We start from the raw sequence: 18,770 nt of genomic DNA, 5'->3' as shown, positions 1-18,770 counted from the left end.
CCAGCTCCCACCTCGGAAAGTTTGGGAACAAGACCAAGACCTGGAGCCCCGCGTTTGCAGGGGTGGGGGCGGGGAGGGCGAGGGAAGGTGGGCTCGGAGCCGGGTTGTCCCCCGGGACTAGGGCCGCGCTGCGCCCGCCGCCCGCGCGCACCCAGCGTTGGACGGGCGGCCGGTTTTCCGCTCGGGGCTTCCTGCTCCTGGGAGGCAGGCTTCTTGGCTCGCTTTTGCGCGCTCTCTCTGTCTCTCTCTCCCACCCCATCCCTCTCCAAAGGAAACAGCCTTCACTCAAGTTTATCGTCGATGTTGTAACTAAATCGTGGGTTCCCGGGAGTGAGTGCTGGGCCTGCAGTCGGGGAGGTGAGAGAAGAGGGTCGGGGAGAGCTGGGCCCAGACTTGGGCCGCTGTGCCCGCCGCCGCCCCCGCCATGGTCACCGCAGGCTGAGCCAGCGCTCGTGGGCACACGCGAGCCGCCCGCGGCCCGGCCCGGGCCCCCCAGCCGGGACCCGCCATCTTCGCCCCAAAGCCCCTCTCGTTTCACTCGCACTGGACCCCGCCACGCGCCGCTCCGCGTTTTCTCGCCGAGTGAATGTCGCGCACGTCGGGAAGAGCCGTGGACAGGAAGTGCGTGACTCGGCCCCGCAGGTCGCCCGGGTCCAGGACACCGGGACGCACCCCCAGCCCCACTCTCCAATCCTAGCCAAGCTCTGGGCTCTGCCTCGGTGGTCGACGCTCTCCCCCAACACATCCAGGCTCGGGGCCGGGGCGGCTGGGCTGAGGCTGGCGACACTAGGACCGGAGGCTGGCGGGCACGAGCAGCGCGGGCTGGCGGCAGGGGCAGGTGGCTGCGGGCGTGGGGACGGGTCGGGACGCGGGGAGAAGGCGCGCGACATCCCTCCGCGGGGTCCCGGGGCGCGGGGAGGCTCGGGCTGGAAGAGTGGGTCCCTCCTGGGTCTGCATTCGGCTTCCGAGCTGGGGGCGAGCTCTCGAGCCCAGCCCGGCTCGCAGGGCCCGGAGGGTGGCCGAGGGCAGGGCTGCGCGACAGGAGACGGAGACACAGGCACATTGATTTGTTAGCAGGATGGGGCTGGCGGCGGCGGGGGAGGCCGTTGCTATGGAGACCGAAGGTCGGGTGTGCGCTCACGGGGAGGGGCGGGGAGGGAAGCGGGCGAGGGGCGCGTCGCCGGCTCCCGGGGTCCGGGCGCGGCCCAGGGCGCCCCAGCACCTGTGCATTGTGCATTGTGCGGCGCGAGCGACGGGGGGAGGGAGGGGAGGGCGCGAGCCTGGGCAGTGGGGGCGGGGCGGGGGTCTGCCGAGGGGGCGGGGCCTAGCTGACACGGCCGCGGGGGTCCCAGCGAGAGCTGTGGGGAACCCGGCGTGTCGGAGGGACCTCTTAGCGGAGGGGGAAGGGGCCCAGGCGAAGACACAGGGCGGTCGGCCCCTCTAGCCAGCCCGGCAGACTGACAGCAGCCGGGCCGCCCTCCCCGCGACGTCACTTCCGGCGGCGGCCCCCACCCCCTTGCGCTCAGTCCCTGGAGTTGCCTCGGACTCCGCCCCCTGGCGATTGGAACGCGGGTCACGTAGCAACGCGGGCAGAAAGGGAGAGGGGCGTGGTCCGGCGCTCGCCCAATCAGCGCGCGGGGGAGCAGGGCCCCCCCCACCCCCCGTCCGCTCGGCTTTAGCAACGTCGTTAGCAACACGTGGGGCGGGAGGAAGCGCTGGGCGGCCGGGGAGGGGGGAGCGGAGAGCAGGCGGGAGGCGGGGAGGGAGCGAGCGCGCAGGAGGGGGAGGAGAACTGACGTCAGCGGGAGAGTATTATGGTCTGTCGTGCGCTGGCTGCTGCTTTTCTGCTCCTGGAAGCAGCCAAGGGGGGAAGCGGCGAGTCAACATGGAGCTTTCAGCGGTTGGGGAGCGGGTGTTCGCGGCCGAAGCCCTACTGAAACGGCGCATACGGAAAGTAGGTGCCCCTGGGCCTGGGGCCGAGGCCGGCGAGCCCTCCCCTCCCGGCCCAGGTTCCCTTCCCCTGCTGCAGCCCAGCTTCCCTTCCCCCAGGTCCCAGCAGCGGCCGCGGCCGTGGCGGCGGCGGCGGCGGCGGCGGCTCTGAGCCCAAGCGCTTTCCTTAGACTTGCAGCGATGCACAGATTGCATGAGTGGGGGGCGGGGTGGGGGTGAATGCCGGTGCATGCACTTTGTGCAGCGTTTCGTGCAGGGGGCGATGCGGTGGACTCGTGCCTTTCGCGACAGGATTTCACGCATTCATTTGGTGCATGCATTTTTTTGCATGTATTTCTTGTGTCCTCGTCATGCATTTCTCCCGTGCACACACACATTTCCCCCTTTGCATCCACAGGGACGCATGGAATACCTCGTGAAATGGAAGGGCTGGTCGCAGAAGTAAGTAGGTTATATGCAGTGCTCAAGCCCAGACTGTTATTCGGGAGGTTTCTTTCTTCCTCTTTTTTCCCTTTATGTCGAAATACAATACAATGCCAGGAGAAAAGTTATAGACAGACACACACCCGCTGCTCTTTCCCTGTCCCCGGGACTGACGCCCCTTCTTCCTGAACCCCTCCAGGTACAGCACATGGGAGCCGGAAGAAAACATCCTGGATGCTCGCCTGCTCGCAGCCTTTGAGGAAAGGTACAGGCCCGTCCAAGCTCCGCTTCTCCCTTAGGAACAAGGAGGCGGCTTCTCTCCAGCCTGGACCGCAGTCCCATCCTGTCTCCTTACTCACACACGCCTTTCCTACCTCCTTTCTCCAGGGAACGAGAGATGGAGCTCTATGGCCCCAAAAAGCGAGGACCCAAACCCAAAACCTTCCTCCTCAAGGTAGGATGGCCTTGTCCAGTGGTGGACAGCGATGTTGACCCTGCGGGCTGGTGAACCAGTGGGGTGCCCACACACTTTGTCTATTTGTAATCTAGGAGGGAATCCCCAGACAGGCCGTGGACCAGGTCAGTGGCTGTGCCAAGGGGTGTCTTGCGGGGGAGGGTCTTAGCCACCCTAGAATTCCTGCCCCCCAGCCATCCCAAATAGAGAGATAGTAAAATACAAGAGGTGTGCTTGTGACGAATGGCTGATCCCAGATGACTCCCTACCCTTCCCCCTAGACTGCCTCCCCTAAGCCCCACCCCCACCCATAGAGAAATTCCGAGGCATCTGAGGGGGAAACCCAGAGGCTGTCTGGGAGAGGGGTGCTGGGGAGGTGGGTGGGCAGGGCCTTGCTCCACTGTTGACACTGCCCTTCTCGGTAGGCCCAGGCCAAGGCAAAGGCCAAAACTTACGAGTTCCGAAGCGACTCTGCGCGGGGCCTCCGGATCCCTTACCCTGGCCGCTCACCCCAGGACCTGGCTTCTACGTCCCGTGCCCGGGAGGGCCTTCGGAACATGGGCCTGTCCCCGCCCGGGAGCAGCAGCAGCACCAGCAGTACCTGCCGCGCGGAGCCCCCTCGGGACCGTGACAGGGACCACAGGGACCGGGATCGAGAGAGGGAGAGGGAACGTGAGAGGGATCGTGAGCGTGATCGGGGCGCCAGCCGCGTGGATGACAAGCCCAGCTCGCCAGGGGACAGCTCCAAGAAGAGAGGCCCCAAGCCCCGGAAGGAGCTGCTGGACCCCGCGCAGAGGCCCTTGGGAGAAGCCAGCGATGGCCTGGGAGATTACCTCAAGAACAGGAAGCTGGAGGATGCCTCCTCCGGGGCAGGAAAGTTCCCTGCCGGCCACAGTGTGATCCAGCTGGCCCGGAGGCAGGACTCCGACCTGGCCCAGTGCGGGGTGGCCAGCCCCGGCCCTGCCGAGGCCACAGGCAAACTGGCCATGGACACCTTTCCCGCCAGGGTCATAAAGCACAGGGCCGCTTTCCTGGAGGCCAAAGGCCAGAGTGCCCTGGACCCTGGTGGCCCCCGGGTCCGGCATGCCTCAGGCACCCCCGGCTCTGTGGGAGGCTTGTATCGGGACATGGGGGCTCAGGGGGGCAGGCCCTCTCTCATCGCCAGGATCCCTGTGGCCAGAATTCTGGGGGACCCCGAGGAAGAGTCCTGGAGTCCTTCTCTGACCAACCTGGAGAAGGTGGTTGTCACCGACGTGACCTCAAACTTTTTGACCGTCACCATTAAGGAAAGTAACACGGACCAAGGCTTTTTTAAAGAGAAAAGATGAATTGCTGGGTGGGTGATCCCAGGATGAGAGAGCAGGAGAGAGAGTGAGAGCGCAAACTTGGCATAAATGATGCTTTTTATTTCTGGGTGGGAGGCAGCCTTCGGGCTCCCCCCCCCCCAACTTCACACAGCCCACCCCTTCATTCCTCCTTCCTCCCTATCAGTTTTGGTTGGAAGATTATTTCTAGAGTTATATTTTCTATTAGATGTAAATATGTTATTTAAGAAAAAAATATCTAAATATATATATTTCAACTCTCGAAGTTGTTTTATTTAACAAGGAGAGAGAGACAGACTCAGTGTGGGTTAGCTGGGGCAGACAGGCTGCCATGGGGCAGGAGGGGCCCCTCAGCTCCCCAGGGGACTAGGGAGGTTGGGGACCTGGGTACTGGGCCTCTGGTGGTGTCTGGAGGGACTCAGCTGGCCCTCCCCTCCTCCCTTTTCCCACAGCCCCATGGCAGACCCCTCCAACCAAGGCAGGGCCCAGGTTTGTTCTCTCTCCCCATTGGCCAGCCAGGCCAGCAAAAGATTGGCTCCCCAATCAGAAAATAGGGGGTGGGGTCAGTCTGTGTTTCCAATTTTTTTTTTTTTTTTTTAGATTAAGAAGTCTGGGGTGGGGGGGGGGAGGCGGAGTATTAACTTGAATCACTTTTCTTATGGGTGATTTTGAAGGTGAAAAGTCGCGGGTGGGTGGGGAGCAGCTGACTTCCCCCCAGGACCACACCAGGAAATGCACTTTACGGGGATGTGTGTGTTACTCACGCAGATCGGATCGTGTGTATGTGTGTGTCATGCGGATAAAACTGCCCAGTTCCCTCCCTCCCTTTCCTTACTCCACAGAGAGAACAGAAACCCAGCGAATCTGTTTACATTCCCGAAATGCCAGGAGGCGCGGGGAGGATAGCGCGGCAGTGCCCAGAGCTGGAGACGGTCTCACCAGAATAGGGTTTGGGGTTGGACGTTTCCTTTCGCGTCTGCTAGCGTCTCGGGAGCAGAGCCGGGCCCCCAGTTCCCTGGAAGAGTTGGACTCGCCTCCCTCGCGGAGGGCGGGCCGCCAGCCCGGGACGGACAGACGCACGGCCAGACGGGCCCACCCGGCGGACCCACGGAGGGAGGCGCGGCAGAAGCGGGGCTTCGCGCCACGGCCCCGGCCTTGGCCTTGGCCTTGGCCTTGGCCTGGCTGCGGGTGCGGTGGCGGGTCTGGGCCCTGGCTGGGCGCCGGGCAGGACTCCCACCCCGGCGGCTCCTTCCGGCGGCGGGGCCAGGGGAGGAGGGGCGAGGCGAGGTTTCCATCCAAGAATGCGCATCAGAACTTTTGCTTTTCCCTCCCCGCCTTCTTAAAAGCAAAAGCTATAATTTATAGTCCTTTTCGATGCGCGGCGTTCTCTATTTGAACTCCACAAACTCCGGCGGAGGGGCGGGAGGAGCGGGAGTTGGGGAGGAGGCGGCCGCGGCGGGGGAGGCCGTGCGTGGCGGCAGGTCCCCGACGCCCCCGCCCCGGCGGCTCCTGGCCACGCTGCGCTCCCAGGACGCAGACCGCGAGCCCCACTCGACTCAAAAGCACAAATCTGCCCGCTTTCTCCCTCCGAAGACTGATCCTGCGGCCTCCCCGCCCTTAAAGGGCCAGCGGAGACCCAACTTTTCAGCGCTCCTGGAGGGAGGGGCGGGGCGGGGGGCGCGCTGGAGGAAGCACAGACCCGGGGCGAGCGAGGCGGGGAGCAGGGCGAGGGGGAGCTTCTCACTGGGGGGACAGGGCGGGAACCCCAGCCTCGCGGCCCTCCGCACTGGGGTGTTCCCACCTCCTGCGCCTCAGCCTCTCTCTCCTCCAGACTTTCTTGCCTTGAGAGAGAGGGGGCGAAAGAAGAGTGAAACAGTGTATTACATGACTTTGTTTGTTTTTGAATATTAAATTGCGCCTATAAAGGAGCCCCTAGGATGGGGATTTTTATCTGCTCACATTTGTAAACTGGTATTTTAGACTTTGTATGGGAAGCGCCGTTGACTGTATCTATGGAAATGCCGACGCTATTTTCAGATGAGACTTCATGAAGGGACCTGCCTGGACCCGAGTGGACAGTCACTCGGGGACACGTGTCTTTACCTGGCTGCCGCCTGTCCGCCCTCCCTCCTCCTTCCTCCCTTCCTTCCGGCCGCCTGTGCTCCTTCCTCCACCTCCCGGGGCCGGCCTGGCTCTGCCCCCGCGCCTTTGTCCGGCGTCTGTCCCTGGCCGTGTGTCTCCTCCGCTCGCTGACCTGGGGACGGGGTAGGCAGGGCAGGGCTGTGGCTGGCGGCCGGCAACCGCTGGGACTGCGCGGGTCGGGTTTATTTAATTCTAAGGTTCGTGCAAATCTTGGATCGATCTCCGCCTCAGCTCAACAGTGAGGCTTCGGTACTTATCTTCTGCGGTCGTGAATGTCTGTCTGTATCCAATACGGCTTTTTACGTGTTTAAATATATACTTTGTAAATAGAGATGTCTCCGTCTTATTCCTTCTCTCCCCTCCCCCACCCACTGGAGCAGACGGACAGGGGACCCCCTCCCCTCCTCTCTCAATACTACCCCACCCCCACGCTCGCCCCCAGCAGCCCAGGGGGATCCCACCCCCAAAGGCCCTTCCCCGACTGGGGGAGCTCCAACTAGGGGGGGAGAGGTGGGCTTGGGAGGGAGCGGGAGGAGGGGGTCTCGGCTTTCCTCGCCTACCTAGTGCATTTCTCTGGGACCCAGCAGAACTCGGGGACCCCGGGAGGGTGGGCGCGACTTCTGCATCCCCCCTTCTTCTGTCGGGTCTGCCCCACCGAGCTCCTCCCCCCAGGCCCCATGTTGCCGGTCCCCCCCAAGGCCGGAGTTCCTGCCGCGCTCGCTCTGGGGCGCTCCGGACTGCTCCCTGTCCAGTCGTGGGACCCGCCCCCCATCCTCCCAGCCTCGACTGCTCTCCCCGAAATGCAGGCCTCTCGCCTATTGATTGAGGAATTGAATTCGCGGGTATTGCTAGGCAACTGGCTGCTCCAAGCGGCGCAGGGCGAACTGATGTGATTAGTGAACCCGGAGCTGCCGCGCGCTCCCCGCGAGCCCCCACAGCCTCTCCCTCTGTCCCGGCCTTCTTGGGGGGGGCGGAACCGGGAGGACCGGATCTCAGGGTGGGGGTGGAGGTTCCCGGCCTTCCTGGCCGCAGTGGGGGCGGGGTCGTGAAACCCGCGCAGGACAGCCGCTCTCAGGATCCCCAAAGTGGCCGTCGCATGGAACCCATCCACCCCGAGCCCCGCAGACGGCGCCCTGAGAACAAGCGCGGATCCAGGAGCCTTGGCCCAGCGCGAAGGGAGGGGCGTGTCTCCTCTTATCTCCTTGTCTCGGCCAACAAGTCGGGGCGCTCTCCTCGCCTCCTCCCCCCGTTCTGTGACCTGCGTGGGAGGACGGGAGGGAGGGAGGGAGGAAGCTGCGGGCCGGGGCTGCGGGCCACCGAGCGCTGAGTGCCCGTGGGCTGTGCGGGCCGCGCCCCGGGGTAAAGTCCGTGGGCGGGAGTGGAGGGCTCCGTGGAGGGCGCAGCGGGCGGTCACCTCCAAGCCGCGGCCCTGCTGCTCCGCCAAACTCCCTCCCGCGTGGCTCCCGGGTGCTGGGGCGGCGCCGTGGGCGCCCCTGGCCCGTTCCCCGGCTGGTTGGCCGCCACCGACCTTCGCTTGGACCGGGAGCTCCTAACTCGGGTTTGGTCCGCTGGGCAGATTCTCCAGGAAAGCGCCTGGGTGTGGAGGCCCGGCCGCGGTGCCGCCTCCCATCCCACCCGACACTCCTCTGCGCCCCGAGGGCAGGGCCGGCTGGGGCAGCCGCCACCAGCGCGGAGCCGGCGGGCCCACACCGGCGCAACTGGAATGTTTATGGCTTTTCCGTTTGTCTAGGATCCCCATCGAGGCCCTGTGCTGTGCAAAGGAAGACCCCACGGCCCACAGTCCTGCCCAGCACGTTGGCGGCTCTCACCCCGGTTTCTCCTTCTCACTGAGAAGTTCCCCGCCCAGAGAAGGCCTTGGACCAGCCTAGAGCGCGCGACGGAGATGCGCGGGGCTCGACGGTGTCCACAGCGGCGCCCAGCCTCGGGGCCTGGACACAGGGAGAGGGGCCGTGGGCTGTGCCCGAGGTTCTCTTCCAGAGACTTCGAAAACAGGGGCAGCTGGGAGCCCGTTCGGGCCGTCGGGGCGCGGGTCGTGCAGTTCGGTTCCCGCGGGGAGCTCAGAGCCGGGAGCTGGGAACTTCCCCCGCGCGCCCGGAGCGCCAGCGGCCGGCACTTGGCAGGACGCGCGCGCCCTCTAGAGGCGATGGCCTTAGCCCCTCTCCCCGGGCCGCCCTTGCCTCTCTGGGTCGCGAAAGGAGCAGGGCCCGCCTCCTCTGCCCCACCCAAGTGGGCACCGTGCGCGCCCCCTCTGCGGCCAGGGCTCCGAGCGGGAGGACGGAGGGGACGCGGTGTCCAGCCGCCGGATCCCCGTCTGGGGGCCTGGATGTGCGGATCATGCCAGGCGCCTTCGGACCTGGGGGCTCCGGGCCCAGCCCTCAGGCGGGGTCGGACCCCTTGGCGACCCAGCCCGTTCTTCTGGGAAGGCGGTGGATGAGGCGGCAAACTCAGCAGCGCATAAAAGTAACAAAGGCCGGTGTGGACCTTGGCCCGCACCCATCTGTCCGAGGCTCCGTATAAATTACTCCCAGGAAAGCCTGGCTCGCTACCGGGGTGCCTGTGTGTGTGTGTGTGTGTGTGTGTGTGTGTGTGTAGCACCGGCTCCCACTGCCAGTTTGCTCCTTCCCAGCCCCCCCCCCCAGCCCCTCTCTGCAGCTCGCAACACCCCAGGACAGGACGCTAGGGTGGTCCCTGCACACTTCCCCCAACACAAACCTGCTCCAGCCTCTGAAGGCGAAACAAAAGACAAGCCGGCAGCCTCCTGCGCAGAATCTGATTTCTAATCCGCAGGCTGGGCTTGCACTTCTAGCTGCAGCGGGAACCTCCGAACGAAGGCACCCGGGCCTTTGCCCCAAACCAGGGGCGGCCGACAGGCAGGCCCAGCTCCACTTCGCTGCAAAGGGCGCTAGTTCTCCCCGGAGGCTGAAATGTATGAATAAATTCATGCCGAGGGTGCTGCGGCCTTGAAGGGACCAGGGAAGGCTCTTTAGGAAGCCAGTCATCTGTTGTGGGCCTGGGTCAGGCCTCGCAGCAGCCGCTCACGCAGAGCTCGGCGGGCTTTGCAGCAATTCCCCCGGAATTTTATTGCTGTGTCCTTGTAAAGTGTTACCACATGCGGTGGGTTCCAGGGCTAGAGCGGCTTCCCAAGGCAGCACCTCTGGATGCTGGGGGAGGGGAGGCGCGGGGCTGTTTCAACCTCAAGTACCAGTTTCTGGGAGATTGTCTCAAAGTGGGGTCATGAAGTATCACAGCGTCTGGGCCTCTAGCGATGGATGCCGGTGGCAACACTCACCCCTGACCCCCCGGTTGTGCCCCATGTCCCCTGGAATGCTAAACCACTCTCTGTGAAACGCTGGTACAGGGACTCACTTCTATAATCGACCACACACCTTTGCTTAGGAAAAAAAAAATCCTTTTCTGCACCCCAGAAAGGTGGCCACGCCTCCCCCAGAGCCCCAGATCCCCCTCCTTCTATTCTGTCACGTTGGAGGATTTTGCCTCAAGAAGGGGAAAGTGAAGACACTGGTGTTTCCAGACACCACTCACGACACACAACAGGCCAAGTAAAAAAAAAAATTTTATTGATATACTAAGTGAAAAGGCAAAGGCCTGACACATTTGCGAACGTCTTCCCCGCAAAATAAATTAACGTCTAAAACCCCTGCAACCTATTGCTAGTGTTAGTTCCCCAAAACACTACGAAATGCACAGAATTCTTAGATGCACGTGAGCAAAAATTTGGCCATCTAGGCACTACCTTTCCCAGGCTCCCACCCCGTCCTCCAAACCCTGGTGGGCTTCCTGGGGGAGGTATTTCCTGTCACTGGTTGGTCCTGTTTGAATTTGGGGGCTGGGCTGCTGTCCTGTATCAACAAAGACCTTAGGTTTCCCAGGGAAGTAACATACCCACTTTTGTTCTCTTTTAAGAAAGCAAACAGCCATAGTGTAAAGCAATTAAAAGTGGTATACACAAATAACTCAGCTTTTTCTTTTAATTAAAAAACACACAAATCAAGCCAATGATTGGCACTGGCCCATAGCACTGGTCTTTCCCCAAAGTTTACCCCCAGTGAAACCTCTAGCGAGGCCCAGCGCCCTCTGAAAGTCAGGTCAGAATTCTGAGTGTATCCAAAACAAGGAGCACTCCTTTTGGTACCAAAAATATACGTATAAAAATATGCCAACCCCCCCGAAGAGGAGGGCAGGCCGGTTTCTTCTTCCCACCCGTTCACAGAAGCAGACAGGACCGGACCGGACCCCCATTCCATGCGCACCGCGCTGTCTGCGTGGCAGGAGCCCCTGTGGATCAAGGAAATCTCACGCTGGACATGTGACCGATGCCTAGATACACGCATACGCGCACACACACATAGCAGCAAATAAAACAGGACTTTTATTAATTGGTAAACATGGCGCCCAGCTCGGAGCACCTGGGCCGGCTCCAGCAGAGGCGGTCACACCTGCGCCCACTCATGCACACCCCGCTCGGAGTCACGGCACCCAGGAAACACACCACATGGCAAGGCAGGGTGGCCGGGAGCAAGGTGTTTGCAGGTTCAAACTTTGGGATTGAAACAGCTGGTGAACAGAAAGGCACCGCATTTGTTGGGTCTCCAGACCTGGCTGCTGGGGCTGAAGGCTGCCCACAGGCTTGGGGGGCGGCTGTCAGCTGCTCTGTGGGGGAGGAACCCCTCTGATCACACCCAGGGGACAGCAGGGGAGATGGGAGCCAGAGGCCCAGTATATGCTGGGACCCCTTCCTTCCCCGCCTGGGCGTGCAGGGGGCCATTTTCCCTTTACTGCCCACTTTCCAGTTTCAGCCTGGTGGTCAGGGACTCCTCGCCCTCGGCTGCCAAGGTGGGCACCATTCCGGCAGCAGCCGGCGGGGCTGCCATGTTCGAGCCCCAGCTCCTGTGGAGACCCCGCAGTGGGGCCCTGGACACAGGCTGTCCCCAAAGGCACACAGTTCAAACAGATTTGGCTACGAAGCCCCGTGTCCTATTTGGCACGGAGGGCGGGGCTGGGAGTGGGGAAGGGGGTGGAGGTGTAGCAGGCCCGCCCCGGGGACAGCCTGTGCCAGCCGCATCTCCAGCAGTCAGGGCCCCACCACTGGCTGACTTAACCAATCATTGGAAAAAACACCGAGTCCCCTAAAGCCCCCTTTTTGGCATTACAGACCCGGTGACGCCCCAGCTGGCCCACCTCTCCCGCGCCCAGGACAGCTCCCTTGGGCCTCCGCCTGGCGAGCCACTCTGATTTTGCCCCGCATCGCCAATGCACAGGCAGGCAGGCAGCTTCTCCGCTGGGAAGGACACGGAGCCCCCAGAGGCGGGGGGATTGTCAGGGGTGGCAGGCCCCCGCACAGCCAGCAGGCCCGGGCAGTTTGTGGGGCTGAGATGAGGACTGCGTGGCCCTGGCACAGGTGGCAGAAGGCAGGCAGCAGGAGCGACACCCTCTCCTCCTGCCCCCTAAACCCAGAGGCTGGCTCTCCAGGTGCAACAGCTCAGGGACTTGCCCAGCGCAGCAGCCCCAGGTTAGATAGCACCAAAGCAACCTCTCTAGGGTCTCTGCCTCCCCCACCTCACACACAGCCCTCAGCTGTCAGAGGAGGGGACAGCGACAGGGAGATGAAATCCCCTCCCTGGACAGCTCAGGCACAGTTTTTTTTTTTTTTGGGGGGGGGGGGGTTCTGACAGCAAGGCCACGGCTGCCCCCCATCTTAGTCCGCCTGCCCTGGTGTGGTCCTCCAGGCCTGCTCCCCCCCACCCCCACCCCAATAGCCATGTGCCACCAGGCAGAACAGCCACGCTGGCCCAGAAGTTCCCTCCTGGAACACTGTGCCCCTGGGAACCAGGAGCCGTCACCACAGCCAGGAGGGCAGTTCTGAGATTTGGCTCGAGCTGCAGGGGGTGCCCAGACTTCCTGAGGCCACAGGGAAGCGAAGGCCGAGGTAGGAACGGGGCGGCCAGGCCCCAGCAAGGCATCGAGGTACGACCCGGCCCGACGCCCCAGGCAGGGGTGGGCCCGGGAGGCCTCCCGCCTGCCCTGGAGTGGCCTGGGTGTGGGCCACTTACTGGAGCCAAACCGGAGGCCGGGGCGGGGAGGCGGCCACGGCCACGGAGTCAGTAGTGCCGCAGGCTGAAGAAGCCCACGCTGGTGGGGGACTCCTTCACGGTGACCGTGATGAGGTTGGCGGTGACGTCGGTGACAAAGACGTGCTCGATGAGGCTGCGGGGGGGCTTCCAGTCCTGGCTGGTCTGCACCGACACCGACAGGCTCTGCTTGGCACCGGGCGGCGAGGCCGAGTCCGGGTCCGAGTCGGAGCTGCTGTTCTCCTCGCCGGTGCTCATCTCCGACAGCGCGGCCGCTTTGCGTGCGTCGCCCGGGGCCCCAGGCCCCTCCTGCCCCCCGGGGGCCGCGCTGCCCTGGCCACAGTCCCTCTTCCCCGCGGGGGCGGGCAGCGTGGCAGCCCGGGAGGCCAGCTTCTCACTCTTGCTGGTGTCGGTCAGCACGCTGGCTCCGTTGCCCCCGGCGGGGCCAGCCCCGGCACCCTTCCCAGCGCCGGACACAGCGGCAGGGACACCCTTGGCGGCTGTGGCATGGCGGGCGACCATGCCCACCCCCGGCATGCCATTCTTGACGCTCTGTAAGTCCAAGACCTGGAGGCTCAGCTCCTGGGTGGGTGCAGGCTGAGGGCCCAGGCCACCGGCAGGCACCTTGCTGCTACTGTGGGCGTGCGGGGGCCCCCCGGCCCCCCCTTTCGGCTCCATCGCCCCACTGCCAGGGGCCTTCGGGAGCTTGCTTCCAGGGGGACTGAACCCCAGCTCGCCCTTCTGCGTCCTCACCTTGAGGTCCAGCCCGAGGCCACACTTGCTGGCGGCCTGGGCCTTGAGCGCCAGCCGGCTGGCGGCCTGGGCCTGGCTCTGGCTCACGCGGTTCATGTAGTGCACGATGGAGCTCTGCCAGCTGATGCCGCCGCGGCTGGGGCTGCCAGCCATGCCCTTCATCAGGCTGGCCAGGCTCTCGGGGGTGGCCAGGCTGCTGGGGCCGCCGCAGGCCTCCTTGGCGTGGGCCTTCAGGGCCGCCAGGCCGGCCACGGGGGCACTGAGCGGAGGCGGCAGCTTGCCGGCCGGCGCCCCCAGGTCCTTCCTGGTCTTCAGCACCCTGGCCAGGTTCACGGGCCTCCGGGCCGCCTTCTGCTCCGGGGGCAGGGGCTTGCGGCCCCGCTTCTTCCGGACGGGGTCCTTCAGCTCGGGCTTGGCCACCAGGATCTGCGCCTTCTTCTGCGGCACCGGGTGGGTCTCCCGGCCGCGGGGGCCCCTCTTGGCGTCTAGGTCGCTGTCTCCCTCTTCATCAGAAGAAGAGGAGGACGACGTGGAGGACGAGGAGGAGCTGCTGGACTTGCACTTGGAGGAGGTGTCCGGTTCCTGCAGAGACCCAGGGAAGGTGTCACCCTCTGTGGCCTGGTCCCTGAGTCCAGAACACACACTCCCCCCCAGGGTCTCAGCCACGCTGAAGCCAGCACCTCCCGTCGCTTCCACACTAGAGGCAAACGGGGGGAGCGAGCTAAAAGCAGGAAAATGGCGCTGGCGGGCCTGGCTCAGTGGACAGAGCGTTGCCCTAAGGACTGAAGGGCCCTGGGTTCGATTCTGCTCAAGGGCCTGTGCCTGGACGTGGCTCTGCAGGAGGCAACCAATCGATGGGTCTCTCTCTGTCTCCCCTCCTCCCTTCCACTTTCTCTAAAGATCAATGGAAATAAAGCAATAAAAATAGAAACCAATGGAGAAATATCCTCAGCTCAGGAGCCTGCACTCGCTGAGACCTCACGCAGAGGCCTGGAGGCAGCAAGGAGGCCAGGGACTCCCTCCCCAAAGCCCTCAGCCCTCCCGCCTGCACCTGCACTCCACCCAGCGCCAGCAGGAGCAGCCAGAGCAGACCTCGCCACCCACCTTGAGCTTGGAGTGCCGGCTGCAGGAGGACATCACCGCGAGCTTCCGCGGCCTGCCCCGGGGCCGCTTGCCTTTCTTCCGGTTCTGCACCTCCTTCTCCTGTTCCCTGAAGGGAATCACCATCGGGGTCACAGAACCGCCCGCACACGGAACCCCATGGCCTCAAACCCCGTCCACTCCAGCCCAGCCCTCTGCAGCGCCCGTGATGTCTGCACACCCCTCCATTCCACTGGCATCGGGTAAAGACAAGTCGAAGAGAGCCAAGCGAGCCCTGCACGTGAACAGCTTCGGTCTCTCCGACTCCACGTACAGCACCCTGACCCAGGCCTCTCTGCAGGCAGAATGTGTCCGAATTCTAGAATGCCACGAGGGGTCATGTGATCACATGGCCCAATCCCCTCATTTCAAACCAGAGTCTAGGCCGAGTGAGGACCTGCCCCCGCACCTCCCTCAACTACCCGCACAAAACCTGCAGGTCTGAGGAGCACAGAACCCATGGCTCTGCTGGCTCCACACGCGGTCTTCCCAGGCCAGTGCCCTGCGCAGTCCCGCCTGTTCCCCTTCCTAAGACGCCCGGTTTCTGGATCCCACAGAGGCCGAGCTCGAAGCCCCAGGACGCCTTCAACCAGCCCTGACTCGGCCACGGCGACAAGAGATGCCTCCCAGCCCCTCGAGAGAACCTGTGTTTCAGGCTACTGCCCATCCCCCGGGAAGAGGATCTATCTGGAGGGGTTTCCTGATGATTAAAACGGGCCGACGGCATCTCCCTGGGGCCTGGCAGGTGACCCTTACAGGGTCCAGTGAGCACCACCAGCCCGACCGGACACTCCGAGGCAGCCCGACCGTCTCCTACGTAACCGCTAGCGCCCGGCCTCCGGCGGGACCTTCCGCCCATTTCCGGGAGAAAGAGCACCCACCGCCCCAGGATGTGACCCAGACCACCGGCTTTACCTCTCTGGCCTCTTAGGGTCCAACAGCCCCATCTCGGTATCCTGCCCACCGACCCTGTTCCTTCTGCTGAACCCTAAGGAGCTCAGCCAGGACCGCAGGCTCTCTGGTCAGTGTGGACACCCCCTCACGGCTCTGGGACCTGAGCTATGGCCTCCCAAAGGCAGGAGGGCAAGCCTCCGCTCACCTGTCACCCCCGTCACCCCCCGCCTCAGGCCAGCTTTTCTCTCAGGCACCATCACAGCCCCTCGGAGAAGCCCCAAGCCTTCTGCTGGACCCCAGCAGGGACAGCTGTCGAGCAGCTACTGGATCTGCCTCTATCGACAGACAGGCACTCCCCTGCCCAGCGCCCACACCTTCCCCGTCACGTGTGCTCCCGACAGCACCTCTGGACTCTCCTGCCGGTTGGGGTGGCCTGTCCATCGCCTGCCTCTCACCACCCCTTCCCTCGAGCACCTCAAGGCCTCTCTGTAACAAGGCTCCCACCTAAACATAGAAATGGCACCTAGAATTACAGAAGCAGACTCGGCCCAGACTGGCCGGGGGCTGCCGCGTGCACGCGCTCGCTGGGCACCACTCGCCCGGCACAGTGTGTTCTGCAGCCCCCAGAACAAGACACACCCTGGCAGGCCCCCATGGCAGGCCCCACCCGGCTGTGCGCTCCGCTCCCTCGGGGCCTCTCCTGCTCGGTGGCACCTCGCAGGGTGGGGAGGCCGGGCGTGTACTGTTGCCCCAAGCCCGCCGTCCTAGCTGCCACCAGCCCTGTTTGCAAATTACCCAACAGGAAAGGCAGGGCTTTTGGTGAAGGAATCCAGACGGTTCCTTTAGGCAAGCCTGGCTCTCAGGAGCCCAACAGCAGCCCTGACTCCGGCTGGGCTCTGAGGTGTAGACACAGCACTGGCCGCCTCCTACGGGGCCTCAAAGTTTGCTCCACCTTTACAGACAGCCCTGGGGATGGCAGCAGGGAGCCCTGACAGCTGCTGTGGGACCCCTGGATGCCTGGGGCAGGCCCCGCCCCCTGCGTTCCCCCCAGCGCCCCCTCCCCGCACCGCCCCCTCCTCACTTCTTCTGGAAGGCCAGCAGCAGCCGCGGGTCCAGGATGTTCTCCTCCGGCTCCCAGCTGTTGTGTCTGGAAAAGCAAAGAGCAGGTCCCAGTAAACAGCAGCCACTTGAGAAAGCAGCCGATCGCTGCGGCCGGCAGTCCCGGAAGACCGACCCCAAGAAAGGCCCCACTCGTGTCCAGGGTGAGCGCCTGGAAACGGGTTCGGAGGCCAGTGCCTTACCGTTCAACTCCAGGGGAAACTGCTACTTCACCCCCTCTCCGCCCCTCCCCAATGAGCTCCCGCCTCAAGAGGGCTGGTCTCCCCACTGGGAGGAAAACAAATCCTGGTGAAAGGGACCGCGGCGGAGGGAGCCCCAAACCCTGGCCCGGAGCCCGAGCGGGAAGGGAAGGCTGTCCAGGGGCGGGAGGGGAGGCCGGGGGCAGAGGCGCAGCCCAAAGAGTGAAAACAACGTGGCTGGCGCCCCAGCAAGCGCGGGCCAGGCACCGGGAGGGGAAAGCGAAGAAACGTGGGGTTCGCCCGGGAATAAAGGGGAGACGGGTCTGCGCGAGCGGCGGTAAACAGAGCCCCCTCCGGGAGTGCCGAGTCCCCTCCCTCCCATAAAAAAAAAAAAGGCAGCCCTACCTTCATCAATAGACAGCTCAGGTTACAGCGGGGAGCACGGACCGGAGGAGGGGGCGCGCGCCCACGGGGAGGGGGAGGCGGGCAGGGGGCGCGCGCAACAAATGGGCGCGGAGGCCCGCGCGGCGCAGGAGGCGGCGGCCGGGGGCGCAGGGCGCGGGGCTGGGCCGCGACCCGAGGGGGCCCGAGGGGAAGCCGCCAGCCCCGCGCTCCCCGGGTTAGTAAACAAAGGGCTCCCCCTTGCAGTCGGGGCGCCCCCACCCCGCCGGCTGGAGGAGCCCGCGGGACCCCGCGAACTTCCCGCGCTGGGCGCAGACCCTCCCCCCCAACCGCCAACTCCGTGGCGCCGAGGGTCCTCCCTCTCCCCGGGGCCGGGGGGCCCGGGCGGGAAGGCGGCCTCGCGCGGTGGGAGACTCACTTGGAGGACCAGCCGCGCCACTTGACCAGGTACTCCAGCTTGCCCTGCGGGGAGAAAGGGGCGCGTGAGCGGGCGGCGGGCGGGGGGCGCGGGCCCAGCAGGGCCGGCCGGGCCGGGCCGCACGCACCTTGCGGAGCCGCTTGCTCAGGATGCACTCGGCGGCGAAGACCTGCTCGCCCACGCTGCTCAGCTCCTCCATGCTGCCGCGCCCGCGTCCCCCTCCGCGGCGCCCGCCGCTCCCGCACCGCCGCTCCGCCGCGCGCCCGCCGCCGCACACAAAGCACCGCCCCCGCCCGCGCAGGGCCCGCCCCGCGCACGCGCAGCGCCGCCGCGCCCCCCACGGAGCCGCGCCCCGCCCCGCGGTCCGGCCAATCCGGCGCCGGCCAATGAGCGCGCGCGGGCGGGGCGTGGGCGGGGCGCGCATTGTTCGCGGCGAGCTCGGCCTCGTGCCCACGGCCGGGGTCCCCCGCGCGGGCGCCGGACGGGGTTGGGCTGGCCGGACCCCCTCGCGCGGGAATCCCAGGGCGCGGCCGGGGGACCGCGCTCGGGTGGGGGCGGGGGCGGGGACGGGGTGCGCCGCGGGGCTACGGGCCCGGGAAGTCGCCTGCCGAGTCCGGCTCGGCCCCCGGGACGCGCCCGGCCGCCTCCTGATGGGTTTTCCAGGAAAAAAGCCATTGTTCTGGCCCGAAGGGGAAGTGCGGACGGAGCTCGGCGGCCGCTTCCTGCCCCCGCCTGCGAGGGGCGCTGCTGCGGGCGCGCCAGGCCCCGCGGGACCTCCGCCTTTTGGAACTAGGTCTCCAGGTCTCGGCACTCGTCCTGCTTTGCGCGGGAGCAAAAGGGCCGGGGAGCGGGGGCTGGGGGCGTAGCGGGGAAGGAATGGGAGCAAAAGTGCTGGCGGGAGCCGGGGGAGCAGCAGACACGGAGCCGCCCCCTCCCCCCAGAGGCGAGAGAGGAAATGCATCCCCTGCGGACGCGAGCTGCTGTGTTCTTACGCCAAGCCCCGCGTTTTAGGGCGCACGTAGGAGGACAGGAGGTGCACCTCCTGTTTCACGCTTTGGAAGCGGATGTGGGGACTGGGGGCGCGGCTTCGGGCGGTGGCTGTAACCTGGGACTGAGTCCTCCTCGGGCCGCCAGCGTTTGGAAATGCGCGTCTTTTGGATCAGTTGCGCGCGGCAGAAAGAGGATTGGACCGCGTTTCAGAAGTGGGGTGGCCTGGAGTCCCTTTTGGGGTCCTCGGTGGAGGCGACCCTTTTATTTTCTACTGTTAAGGTCCGTATTCCAGGAGCAATTCCCCCTTAAGTCATGTAGCTCTCGAACCAGAGGAAGCCAGACGCTGAATGGAGGAGATAACGCCATCCTTCGCCCCCGCCCCGCGGCAATACAGCTTAACTCGGTGAAAATTCACTTTCTGGTTTGTGTCTTCCTCGAACGCAGCTGCTAAGTGCTCTCTCTGTTGATCAA

General features: G+C 64.8%; 2 protein-coding genes across 3 annotated transcripts; one reads left to right on the top strand and one right to left on the bottom strand.

The window, feature by feature from the left end:
* The first annotated feature begins 1,809 nt into the window (after window positions 1-1,809).
* Window positions 1,810-4,414, top strand: CBX8 (chromobox 8). Of its 2 annotated transcripts, XM_081110357.1 has the most exons (6): window positions 1,810-1,954; window positions 2,348-2,391; window positions 2,573-2,638; window positions 2,761-2,827; window positions 2,923-2,952; window positions 3,253-4,414. In XM_081110357.1, the coding sequence occupies exons 1-6, from the start codon at window positions 1,886-1,888 to the stop codon at window positions 4,153-4,155; spliced, it is 1,179 nt and encodes a 392-aa protein (XP_080966483.1). In that variant the 5' UTR covers window positions 1,810-1,885; the 3' UTR covers window positions 4,156-4,414. The 2 variants fall into 2 exon arrangements, with proteins under 2 accessions (XP_080966483.1, XP_080966484.1); XM_081110358.1 differs by lacking the exon at window positions 2,923-2,952 and having other exon boundaries at window positions 1,812-1,954; window positions 3,253-4,408.
* Window positions 4,415-12,434: 8,020 nt separating this feature from the next.
* Window positions 12,435-17,508, bottom strand: CBX2 (chromobox 2; the record flags this gene model as incomplete). The annotated part of the gene is made up of 5 exons (XM_081110349.1): window positions 12,435-13,739; window positions 14,262-14,367; window positions 16,273-16,338; window positions 17,310-17,353; window positions 17,437-17,508. 5 exons carry the CDS (start codon window positions 17,506-17,508, stop codon window positions 12,435-12,437), a joined length of 1,593 nt encoding a protein of 530 aa, XP_080966475.1.
* Window positions 17,509-18,770: the final 1,262 nt, after the last annotated feature.

Source organism: Myotis nattereri (genome assembly GCF_964212035.1).
Source record: "Myotis nattereri genome assembly, chromosome: 16".
NCBI classification, from domain to species: domain Eukaryota; kingdom Metazoa; phylum Chordata; class Mammalia; order Chiroptera; family Vespertilionidae; genus Myotis; species Myotis nattereri.
The sequence above is the reverse complement of the archived record's forward strand: the minus strand, read 5'-3'. Positions and strand labels throughout refer to the sequence as shown.

What these genes read in the sequence shown, in the direction of transcription:
- CBX8 (XM_081110357.1), top strand. Translation starts at nt 1,886, where the DNA reads ATGGAGCTTTCAGCGGTTGGGGAGCGGGTGTTCGCGGCCGAAGCCCTA. An exon ending in CTCGCAGCCTTTGAGGAAAG is followed by an intron (nt 2,639 to 2,760) that starts GTACAGGCCCGT and finishes TCCTTTCTCCAG; the next exon opens with GGAACGAGAGATGGAGCTCT. An exon ending in CCAGACAGGCCGTGGACCAG is followed by an intron (nt 2,953 to 3,252) that starts GTCAGTGGCTGT and finishes CCTTCTCGGTAG; the next exon opens with GCCCAGGCCAAGGCAAAGGC.